The sequence below is a fragment of the Tetrahymena thermophila genome (assembly GCF_000189635.1).
Source record: "Tetrahymena thermophila SB210 genomic scaffold scf_8254747, whole genome shotgun sequence".
In the NCBI taxonomy this organism is placed as follows: Eukaryota; Ciliophora; class Oligohymenophorea; order Hymenostomatida; family Tetrahymenidae; genus Tetrahymena; species Tetrahymena thermophila.
In genome coordinates this window covers 759,162-771,888 of record NW_002476507.1, presented here as the reverse complement: position 1 = coordinate 771,888, position 12,727 = coordinate 759,162, and the positions used below count along the sequence as shown (strand labels likewise).

General features: G+C 22.0%; 3 protein-coding genes across 3 annotated transcripts; all 3 read right to left on the bottom strand. All coding sequences in view use genetic code 6, as the record gives it.

Moving 5' to 3' along the window:
- Positions 1-553: 553 nt before the first annotated feature.
- TTHERM_00145690 (MORN motif protein) lies at positions 554-6,224 on the bottom strand (the record flags this gene model as incomplete). The annotated part of the gene is made up of 6 exons (XM_001011209.3): positions 6,178-6,224; positions 6,006-6,124; positions 5,584-5,859; positions 5,226-5,461; positions 4,930-5,128; positions 554-4,824 (listed from the first exon to the last, which is right to left on the bottom strand). Exons 2-6 carry the CDS (start codon positions 6,037-6,039, stop codon positions 554-556), a joined length of 5,016 nt encoding a protein of 1,671 aa, XP_001011209.2. The 5' UTR covers positions 6,040-6,124; positions 6,178-6,224.
- Positions 6,225-6,748: 524 nt separating this feature from the next.
- TTHERM_00145680 (tetratricopeptide repeat protein) lies at positions 6,749-8,272 on the bottom strand (the record flags this gene model as incomplete). Its single annotated transcript, XM_001011208.1, has 3 exons — positions 6,749-7,102; positions 7,174-7,754; positions 7,807-8,272. 3 exons carry the CDS (start codon positions 8,270-8,272, stop codon positions 6,749-6,751), a joined length of 1,401 nt encoding a protein of 466 aa, XP_001011208.1.
- Positions 8,273-8,675: 403 nt separating this feature from the next.
- Positions 8,676-12,204, bottom strand: TTHERM_00145670 (hypothetical protein; the record flags this gene model as incomplete). Its single annotated transcript, XM_001011207.3, has 9 exons — positions 8,676-9,209; positions 9,262-9,828; positions 10,094-10,332; positions 10,395-11,063; positions 11,112-11,221; positions 11,292-11,440; positions 11,507-11,737; positions 11,785-11,875; positions 11,924-12,204. The coding sequence occupies 9 exons, from the start codon at positions 12,202-12,204 to the stop codon at positions 8,676-8,678; spliced, it is 2,871 nt and encodes a 956-aa protein (XP_001011207.3).
- Between the last annotated feature and the right edge of the window lie 523 nt (positions 12,205-12,727).

The following is a 12,727-nucleotide window of genomic DNA, read 5'->3' as shown; positions in this document are numbered from 1 at the left end:
GTTACCTTGATATCCTTCAGTTATGCCTCCTTTTATACTCTATTATCTAACTACTTTTATTCATAGTTTTTGGTTGGAGATCATTTATAAACTACATTCAAAAAGAAATAATAATTGTAAAAAGCTTTTACAGTTTATTGTCTAATGAATTAGTCGTAAATAACAATTATATTTATTCTTTCATCAAAAGCTACTATAAAAAATGAATTTAAAATATAATTAAATGCTTATTTATTTTGTATTTTTATATACACTTAATAAATATTTATTACTAAACTAAGAGAGAAATAAATAATTATATTCTGAGCTTAAAATAATTAATTCAAATAAAAAAATAATTTTAAGATTCAAGATGTGTAATTTTTGCTTCATTTAAATTATAATAATAATTCTTAATCACTGTTATATATACAATTAATATGAATTTTACTTAATTAGGGTAAATATAAGGAAAAATTTGTTTATTTATTTATTAACAATTATCAAAATATAATTTATTTTTAGTTGTTTGTTTTGTTTATTTTTAATTATATTTTAATTCGCTTGAATAAAGTCAGAATTAAATTTATTGAACAATTAAATCAAGATCTTAGTTGCTTTTTGAAGTTTAACGTTAACAATTCTTTTGTTTCTTTTTTGGTGAAGTGTATTAATCCTCAGCAACCATCTCTTAGATACTTTCAAGGATAGGCTTATATTTTTAATTATATTTATTATTTTCCTCTTTTTAATTGAGGTCACATATATCATTTTTTTATTGCAAAAGAAGATCTTCATAAAAATGAAATTCTGTAATCATTTATTCTTATTAGAATTAATCGTCTAGATTACTTTCTTTCATATTTATTGGTGATAAACCTGACAAATCACCTATTTCACCAGAATTTTAATTGTTAATGCCGTTTGTAGTGCAACTGTTTTAATTGTTAAAGCTTTAACTTTCTTAGTTGATTGAAAATATATCTAGGTTATCGAGATTGAGCTAAAAATTAAAAATATTTTTAAATTCTAAATCTGAATCTAAATCTTTATCATTTGTTTGTTCAATTTTTTGATTAAAATAAAGTCCATCCTTTGCCTTTTATTATTGATTAAAATGAGATTTGCCTACATCTTATTATTTTGGAGGTGTAAAGGAGCACATTGATCCTGAGTTTTATGAAAAAATTTCATCAAGAGCATTTAAACCTAACAAATCTTCTTCATTAAATAATTTTTAATCAATTTATAGCTCATTTATATTGCTTGATTTTTCACTTTAATCATTAAATAAATCTGACTCATTCATCCCTTTGAGTTAAAGGCAAGCAAGATCATTTTTATTGATTGAATCTCCCTCTCCTTCTTCTGTTTTAAGAATACCAAAGTTATAATTATCATTACAAGGTTCCTCATATTAAAGCTATTTCTCTATATTTTCTACTGGAAGGTTAGTTAATTACTCTGGTTAACTCTATTTTGTTTATTCTTAGAGGCATTTCAACTTTTAAGAACTTTAAAGTGAATTTGTTTCAAATTGTTATAATATGATTTTTTCTTCAGATACTAATGAGTTATAGTTTGATTAAACAATCCCATCGAATATATAATCATGCTTTTATTTACTATCAACTGACGACTCTTATTTTTCTTGTTCAATATTAATAACTTCTAAGTCAAAATTGCTTTCTACTATATTGATTGGATCACTTTGCATATCTTGCTCATTAGTTGATTATTTAGATGTGACTTGGATATTTAATTCTGATACATTATTTTATGCCTAAAAATAATTAGCAACTAGCTAATTAACATTATTTTACAAAGGTTGTTAACACAATTAATTTGTTTGATCACTTTTTTATTATAATTCTTCTTTAGAATTAATATTATTTGAAGAAAATGTATTAATTATATTTAAATTGTCTTCAGAATTTTAATTTTTTTCTATAATTACACTGTTATTTCGACTAAGACTTGCAATTGAATTAAATGATTAGGTTGCATTCCAATCCTTTTTGTAAATACATTAGCCGATAGCATTAATTCTCTCTTAAAAACTCATATACGAAGACATTTTCTAATTGAAAGATCTTATACTCTCATTAGTTTAAGCTTTTAGCTAATATGAGTTTGTACTTTATATTTCTTTATGCTATGGAGTTTTTGCAGGATGAAAAGGAGTAAGAATATGTCTCTCTTACTTATTTTATAAATTATCTGCTGGAAAAATGGATTGATATTATTCTTTTTTCATTAAAATTTCATCAATCTTAGATTTTGATTTTATCTATAAGTTTAATGTATTCTAATTTTGAATTTCTTAACTAAATTAGTTGAGTGTTTAAGATATTTAATTCTCACTTCTTCTGTTTTCTTGGTTTTAATTAAATTTACTTTAATTTCCTTAAAGCAAAAATGGTTTCATAGAAAATTTATGCTTTTGGTTATTTTAAACCTTCTGCATATGTAAAATATGCCTTATTTAATCAGATATAGTGCTTTTTAAATTATTTTGAATTTAAGATTGTTCTTTGTTACTATTTATTTGACTATTTTCATTATTCTAAATCTCATTTTCAGTAGAAATTACCTTCATTAATTTGATATTTTCAATACCTTTTTCATTTTATTTTTTTGGTGAATTTGAGATAAGACAATCGCTTTTTCTTATATTTGCCTATTGATAATTTTACTTTTAATTTAATAAATTTTTATTTTCGTTATTTTCATTATTTTCTTAAAACTCGTAACTTTATTCTAGGCTTTTTTGATCATTTTGAATTATTTCATTTTTTATTTATTACTCTTGCTCTTGTATGAATTACAAATCATCCTCTTAAATTTATAATTACTCAATTTTAAAAAATTTAGATTTTTAAGATTCATCTGGTTAAGTCACAGCAACCTACTATTCTTACAGGCTTGAAAAAGAACAGACAGCATCTTTTACTAAGTTGTCTTACGATTTGACTGATAGAAGTCCTTTAAGTGGCTTTTACTACTAACTTTTATTTCCTTAAAGTTTACTTTTTTATTACTAATTTTAACCTGATTTATTTTTATTTTGGTTTACTAAAGTGTTTTTCTTCTTCTCCATCTCTTTAATCTTAGAGTTTTGAGTTGTATTCTTTTATTCAAATAATCCAAGAGCATTACTGTTGCTACTATTATTTCTATTGTTAGAACCTATATTTTTTGTAGACAGAGTTGTTTGAAGTTTGTTTTTTAAATGATATTCTTTTAAATGAATTTCTTCAGGAGCTTATTTTTTAATTCTCGTTTAATAATAATGTCTCATCGCTTCTTCAGATTATAAAGGAATTGATTGTTTCTAATTTTAAGATAGATTTTACTTGCTTTTGTCTTTATTTTATGAATTTGAGCTTTTATAAGATTATCTTGATGGAGTGTCGTTTAGGTAAGAATTATGTGTCGCAGACATTCCTTTATTTTCATAGGATTGTTGCTTATTTAAATTAACAACAGTTGCTATAGAATTTTTTGGTTTTTGTATACTAGGTTGGCTAAGATAAGAGGTTCTATTATTTTCATATTGAATTAAATCACCTTGAGAGTCGCATTTAGTTCTTTGAGCTTCTATTGATATATCTTTTTATGATTCACAGTCAAAACCTTCTTCTATTTTGTTATGGGGTGATTTTTCATTTTAAATATTATCAGAATTATTGTTAAACGGAATTTGTTGAGAGCTTTAATTTATAATTTAATGTTCACTTATTTTAATATAAGACTCGGGTGAATTTGTTAATATCAAACATGGTTGAGATTTCTAAGTGATTAGAGGAGAAATATTTTACAACTATCCAGTATTATTGTTAATATTATGAATATTTTGTTGATTATTTTTATTAAATTAATTTAGTTTTTTCAAATCTATTGGGTTAGTTTTTTAGTTTTTTGTTTTTTGTATTTTTTCAATGGGAGACTGAGCTCTAAAATCTTAATTTTAATTACTATTTAGTGAAAGGTCCTTTTTTATTAAATTTTTTTATTAGAAATAGCCAATCATTTTATTATACTTATTTAAATTATAAGTTTGAGGGCTATTCAAAATTTTCTTTTATTTAATTTCGAATTGAGGACTATGTATTGCAATGCTTTATTTTTAAGATGAATTAGGTCTTGAGAGAGGTGATAAATAAGGTGACTACCTCCTTGCTTTAGTACTTAATTTTCTTTACCGACCACATTCTTCATCGAAATCCTCTTATTATTCGTTCTTAGGTTATTGTTATGAATTAGGAAGCGATTGTTATGATTAAGTTTAATTAATTTATTGTTATTACGATTAAACTTAATTAATTTACTGCTATTGTAGAGGTTATTAGAGCTAAATATAAAAATTACTTAAATTATTATCATTGAATGTTTACAAAGTCATATATTCGCTTTTTGTTTTTTATAAACTGTTGAAGTTTTAATCAATGCAAGGCACTCTTGTTAAATCTAAGCTTCCTTAATTTTTTCTATGAATAGCTTAAACTCCTTTATCCATTTAAAGTATGTTTTCTTTAGAAACTTTTGTATTAGTTTATGCATTTTGAGTGGTTCTCATCTTTTAATTTAAATAATATACAGTATCAAGATTCTTCTAATGATATTTTTATGTGTTATCCTTTACTCTAGAAGTTGTGTGAGCTGATAGGCAAAACTAATTATTTGGTTAATTTTGATTTGACTTTAGAACTTTATTCTAATCCTATCTTCCAATATTTCCAATGAATTATAAATTATGAAAAATAGACAATTTCATCCAATCTTGAGAAACAACTTCTCCATTATAGTTAAACCCATTTTGACGTTTTAGATTTTTTTATTTATCTTTTTATTTAATTTATTTTTAATTAGGAAAAAAATAAGTATATAATTTTAAAGTTAATATTATTGAATATATTTAAACCATATAACATTTAATTGTTAATTTACTTAACATTTCCTTAGGGTAGCCCTCGCCTTTTTGTTGTTCATTAACTAAAATATTATCTTTAAATATTCCAAAATAATAAGTATTTTGTAATTTATGGAAGATCAAGCCTTCTCCTTCAAACTTTCCTTGATTAAAAGAGCCTTCGTAGAAATCGCCATTAGGAAAGTTCTTTCTTCCGTTTCCATTTAAGAAGCCATTCTTTGAAAAAGAAATAGTATAAGAATATTTAAAATTAAAATGTTTATTTATTTTAATTCTCTTAAAAAATAAATTATAAATGAAATATTAATTTTACTTTATAAAATCCACAGTCAAATTTTTAATCAGAGTATTAAAAAAGACCCAAACCATTAGGAATATTATTTTAAGTAATCCCAATAAAAAATCCTCCATCTTAAAAGTTAATTTTTGAAAAGATTATTTATTCTTGATTATCCTGAAGTTTATTAGATGAAACCCCATTAGAAAGTAACGCTGAATATTTTTAAATAAGCTTTGAAATATCATATTTCTACTAAAATTCTTTCACAGCTTGATTTAATTATAAAATGAGATAAAGCTTAAGATATATTTATAGATTTAATCTTTAATACTTTGAAAAATACACTAACTAAAGTTATTTAAAATAAATTGAAAATCTAAATAATTTTTACATTTAACTTCTTTAATATTCTCTTTAATAGATTCAACTTTGCGAAATTATCCATTTTCATAAATAGCTATAATTTATTTTTTTGTCCCTTTGAATAGCATTGTCACTTTCCCATCAAGATGACCCTATTTCCAATTTGCAAAATATTTATCATTATTAGGAAAGACTAATAATGATTTATTATTAACAACTGAGTTGATAAACTATCCTTCTAAGTATCCACCAGAGCTAAAATAAATAATTCCTTGCCCATTAATTTTATTATCTTTCCATTCTCCTGTTTATTTAAAGAATATTCATTATTTCAAACCATACCTTAATAAAAGTAAGTAAATCTTGCTAAGTATGATTTTCATTTATAATTAATCTAAAATTTTTTATTGAAACATGTCAGCAAGAGACAAAATCACTTCATTTTATTACCTACATAAAAGTCTCCTGAATCCCACAAAAACATGCCAAATAAATCCTTTTTATTTTAATCGTTAACAAGCCCTTAGTAAGTCCCATTCTATTCATTTTAGAGCTATATTTTGAATTTGCTATTCATTTAAAAATGTTAAAAAATATCTACTTATTTTAAAGATTATTTTACTAATTAATTATTAAAAGAGCTTTAATTTGTGAATTTTCTTCTTTCTTGGATTTAAATAAACAAAGAAATTTTGTTGATTTCAAATATATTATTTGAAAGTTATTCTATTCTTCATGCTATTATATTGTTTAGATTTGCACTCCAAGGTATAATAAGAAAATAATCAATCAATTAATCTTTCATATATAAAATACAGTTTGTATTTACTTTTTATAAAATTCATCTGATTAAGGTTTATTCTTTGATTTCCATTAAATGTTATCCAATTCTTTAATTTTCCTTCTATTTTTAATTAAATATCTTAATTTTTTTTAAACATGTAATCAGCTGTATTCATTCAAATTAATTTTCAAACGAATTTAATTTGAGATTACTCTTCACATTCAATTTAATTTTGAAATTTTTTTAAAAAATTCAAAAATGTATTTTTATTAATCAAAAAACACACACATAAACACACTTACACACACAAAAGCAAACTTATTTTGAAAATTCATAAAAATTTCTTCTGATTTTAATTAAATATTTAACATAAAATAAAATTAATACAATTTCTCTATTGAATTTAATCTCAAATCCAATATTCCTTAATCCATTCAGAGGGATAATCTTCTGGTTTTGGTTTTCTAGGAAAGCAAACTATTCTAGTATTTTCAGGTAATTTATTCTAGCAATAATTTAAATAATCAGATACTTCAGTGGGAAAAATATCTTGTATATATTCAGCATTATTTATCATCATTTCTAACCAATAATCAAATCTAACAATATATTAAGTTATTTACTCAAAATTTTCTTTAAGAGCATTATAAACTCTCTCTAAGTCTACATTTCTTTTATCCCAAATCATTATACTGCTATTATACCCGTCTTTATGATCTTTTTCGCATGCTAGATCTTCAGTCTTTAAAATAGCAAATCCTCCCTATTATAATTAATATTACAAATTAAAATCTCATATGATAAAAATAAATATTTATTTTGTAAATAATTTACTTAATATTTTAGAAGATTGTCTATATTACCAGTAATAACCATATCTAAATCTATGTAAAAATTCAAATTGCCCTTCAAATTATACTAAAGTGAAAAAAGGGTTGCTTTACCCCACCATCTATACCAATTATTCATTAATTCTATGGGAACAATATTCTCATCTAAGCCTTTGCTATCTTCTGTGAAACAATAAAAAGTAAAAGGTATAGTAGTGTTTCTTTTAATTCCTCTATAAAGCTTATTTACATATTCAGAATCATATCTTGTACCCCACTTTACACAAAGAATATTAACACTTTCTTCTTTTATTTTGGTTTCGAATCCTTTTTATAATAACTAAACATCTACTGGATTAGGTCTAACATATTAGTTGCTTTGCCCTTCTATTTAATTATTATTTTTATTGGTAAGCTTTTCAATTAATTCCCAAGTGATAGAAATAGCTTCATTTTTTCTTCCAAGTTATCTTAAAATATCACCTAAATTAATGAGGGCTTCTTTATTATCAGGATTTAACTTAATAGCCTTTATACAGTAGTCATAAGATTTTTCTTTCTCTCCACTATTCACATACATAACAGCTAGTAAAAATATATAAAACTAAATAAATAAATAATTTGAGAATAACTTTACCTATATTTGTATATGCATCTAAGTATGCATCTTTGTTATTTAGAGAAGGGTCTAATTCAAAAGACTAAGGTGTATTTTATTTATTAATTTCATTGTTGTAAGGTGACTTTTCTATTACTTTTAAATAGAATTCGATAGCTTTTTTATAGTCACGTTTCTAAGCATAAAGATTTCCTAAGTTTAAATAAATGTTTGAAAATGAAATATGAGGATTGATTTCTTCTACTAATTTAATTCCTTGTAAAAAGTGTTTTTCACCACGCACAATATCTCCTGATTTAGTTAATAATGATGCAAATTTATTACAGTTAAGAGCTTTTTTAAGCTAATCATTATTCTCAAGATATATATCTAGATCGGATTTTTATTCTTCTTTACTTGCTTTTGTTAGCTAATTTTTGCTTAAAACTTGTTTGAGTTTTTCAATTTTCTCTTATAATTATTACTCCTTGCTTGAATCTGCCATCTATAAATTTTTTATTTGTTTATTTATATTTTTACTATTTGAGTATTGCCAAAGAAGATATTTATTCAATAATCAGATTTTTATTACTAAAATTCAAAAAAGAAAAAATTTTGAAAATTATTTGTTATTTACTTATCAGAAGATATTAATAAAAGCAATTAATTAAACTGTCAAATTCGCGCAATTTTTAGACGATTTACAAAATAACATAATAACTAATTAAAAATAATATTTTACAATTATTAATAAGAAAGGAAGTATTATTCTTTTTGTGAATATTTAAATTTAAAATAATAATTAAACATTTCATAAATAAATCAAATCCAACAAAGCTTTATTTTTATGTTTAGAATCACAGTTTCAAAGATAAGTAACATAAATAAAATAATATATATTTAGTTTATCAACTATTTTGTAGAGTCTCAGTTGGTAAGACCATTCTAGATTCTAAGTCTTTGATATTCTAAAGAGCATCTTCATATTTAGCTTAAATAACATTACATATTTCTGTAGCTTCTATTAACTCCTTGTTTTTTTTAACAGCTTCTAAGAAATATCTATCAGCTTACTACTGAAATTTATTTTTTAGCTTAGTTAATTCTTAAATATCTTAGCTCAGTTGTTTAGACTACTTTTATTATTATTCTATTTCTAGTATCAAAACTTAAATCTTTTAATTAAGTTTTTCGTTTTCTAAATCTTTTTAATTAATCTATAGCTACAATTAATCATTTTCATTTTTTCTTTAACTTAAAACCTAATATAGTTATTCAATTTCGTTCCTGCCATTTTTGACTATTGATTTTAATTGTTAAATTTAACTCTCTAAATAAATTGATTTTTAATTCTCACTTTGTTTCAGTTATTCCTAATCTGAGACAGTATTCTTTAAATCCTTACTTTAAATTATACTTTCGCTCTCTATCAAAGTAATTTACTAAAATAAAAAATATTATCTTGTTTGTTTAAAAAACTCTAAAAATAATTACTTCTTAAGATTCTCTTTCATTTTGTACAAATTTTTCTCCTTCATCTTAATTTAGATCAGAATCATCCTGAATATTTTTATTAATACATAATTACACTGCTTTAGATACCTAAGTTTAATTTTAATTAGAAAATTCAATACTTTAAACATAAACTTATTAATTTTCAAAATCCGGATTTTCATTTTTTTCAAATGAAATCTATTTGCTTAGCTCTTATTTTTGCAGTATTTCTTAATACTTCTGTAAAATTTCTTCATACTGAGCTTGTAATTTTTATAAATTTTGTTCATAAAATTCTATTTTTTCTGAATTTGCTTTGTCATTTATGCAACTACTTTCAAATTCTGATCTTATCTGTAAATACATTTACTATAAGTTTTCATTACCTTTCATCAAAAGTTTTTCCCTCTCTTTAATTTATGTTAACTCTGAAAGCATTTACATTTTTTCATTAAAAGATTATTCCAAAAGATTATTTTTTTCTTTAAGAATAATTTCTAATTAGGAAATTTGGTCATTTAAATTTACAATTAAATTCTCTCCTTACTAACCTTCAATTTATACTACCTATTAATTTAAATCATATAAATTTATTACTATACGCATGATATATATACTTTTATTCTTTTATTTAAAACTATTGAATTTATTTTTTTTAATTTTATTTTTACTTTTAATATATAAAAAATATTTATTATTTTAATTTAGCAATAATCTTTAATAATTAAACTAATGTAGTCAGTCTATGGTTTACAATCAAAAATTAAATAATTATTTTTTTTAAATGCCTTTAATAGTTTAAAAAATTGAAATTATTTTAAAAATAAACTACCTAATTAAAGCAATGTTCAGTGTTAGATTCTTCATTGATTCTATTATTAGGCTAGTTTTCTTATAGATGTAACAATTTTTGTTTATATTCTTATAACTGCTGCTGTAACTGAGATATGTAATTATCTATTTCGTTATCTTTTGTGTTAACTTTATCTTTTAAATAATCCTATTAATTCAGATTGTTAGAAAAAGATTAGCTACCTTCACTGCTTTAGTTATTAGTTTTTATTACTAATTCTAATTTTTATTAATTTTTTTAAAAAAATTTTAATAATAAATTTTTAAAAAAATAGAATTACAATAATTTTTATTTTCTATTTGATAACTTTCTCTAAAGTTTTACTTTGAATTTAAACTATTTTAGGTCTAACCCTCTTAAGAAATTTCTTTAAAATCAGAGTTGTTTTAATTACATACTTCTATTATCTAATCTTCTTAAATATTGTGATCTTTACTTGAGGTATTTAAATTTCTATTGGTGCTGCTTGCCAAACTAAATAAGTAATCATTTGAATATAATCTATCATTTTCTTTTTGATTCTCTGAAAGAAAATCTTAAAATTATTTCTAAATGGCTTTTAAAACAATGATATCTTATTTCATTTAAATATAATCTTTTGATAACTATTCATATTAATTTCTAACTTCTATATATTTTTTGTTTTCTATTTCTAAATTAATATTTTACATTTTATATTTCTCATTTTATTCAACTAATTCTCTAATTCTTTTTTCTAAATCAGATATTTTTTAGTTTGAATATCTTAGTTCAATAGAATAGTTAGGCATAACTAATATTTATTTATTCAAATTTTTGTATTTTAGCTTCCACTCTTCTATTTCTTGATTTTTTTCATCTAAAAGAGTATTTTTCTTTTGTAAATCTTTGCTTACTACTTATAATGAATGCTAATTTTCCAGATAATTATTATTCAAGTCATTATATTTATTTTAAAGTAGCTAATATTCTATAAAGTATTTTTAAAACTAACTTAAAACAAAAATATTAATTTTACCTTAATCTTTTACTTGAATCAAAACTTTAACTGCACTATCTATATTATTAACATCGCATTAATCTTCAAATAGTTTAAAATTATAATTATTTTATTTCATCTTAATTATACTATTTTCTTGGATTAATTTCTAAATACTATAAAAAATAATAAATTAATTTTATTATTAAATTTATTTACTCTTTATTATTTTCTTCTTTCAAATTTTTTTGATTTTTCTGAGACTCAATAAGTTATTGTTTTTAACCTCCTAAAAATAATTCAAGCTATTTGAAATCATCTTACAATTTTTCATTTTATTTTATTTCTTCCTCAAGTTAACTTTAAATCTTTTTTTATTAAATAATGCTTAATTACTCTTAAATTTATTTAATTTATAAATTAAAAGTCAATACTTAATTTAATTCTTTTGTTTATTAAATATAAAGTGACTTGAAGTTATCATTTTGGCAAATAGGCTGAATAGATATATTATTTTCAATCTTCTATACTGAAGATTTTTGTTATTAAAAATTAGTAGAAGATATTATTTGCCCATTGCATTATTGTTATAGAAATTAGTTATGCTCAGTTGAGAAATTCAAATTAAATGAGCTAGGCTGATCTTTTTAATCATCATCTTGATACTAATATTAAAATATTAAATTTTAATGAAAAAATTTTATATTTTTACTTTTTAAATGTTTTCCTTCAATTAAAATAACTATTTTTCTATAGCTGCTAATATATCAATACTAAATCCAAATTTCACTGAATTTCCTTTTCTATTATTAAATAAATTAAATTTTATTTAATAAAAAAGTAGAATTTACTGATTAAACTAAGATTATTAACTTTCTATTATATTTTCATTTACAGATTTTACATTATGATAAAGGTTTATTAAACTTTCATATAAGTTAGGATAATTATTTTTAAGCTTCTTTTAAGAGTCACTTTCATTTAGCTTCAACTATGGAGTATTTTAATCAGTAGTTTAATAGGAAAATGTAGAAAATGAGGGACTGAGTTAAGTTAATATTTAATATCCACTTTAAGAGATAGACTTTTCTTTATTTTTCTTTTATTTTATCAGTGGATGTACCCTAGGCATCTATGAATTTTTTTATGATTTTTAAAAAGAATAAAGTTCTTCATTAGCTTCATCAGATTTTGAGATTTCTCTTTTTAGTTAAAATAAAACTTTGAAGATGGCTCAATAAATAAAATTCATATTAAGTAAACATAATTTTAAATGCAATTTTATTAATTACAAATTGTTAGAAATATTCATTGACTGATCAAATGTAGAATTTATAACAGATGCATTAATATATCTCACATTTTGTTGATTCTAATTTTTAGATGCAACAAGGTTTTTCTATGAATCAAAATCAGGCAAGGTATTAATCCCTTATTTCATTGCAATTTTTGAATAAAAATTTTATGCAATCTTTAATTTTTAAAATATTTTCTATTTATCCTAGATCTTATTTTTTTAATAACTTACTATTCTATTTGTTAGTTCTACTTATTTCTAACTAAAAATAAATATTTAATTTATTAAAAAATTTTATTTATTCAAACTCATAATTAAGTTAATTAATTGTTTGGTCTTAAAGAAATTTTATATATTA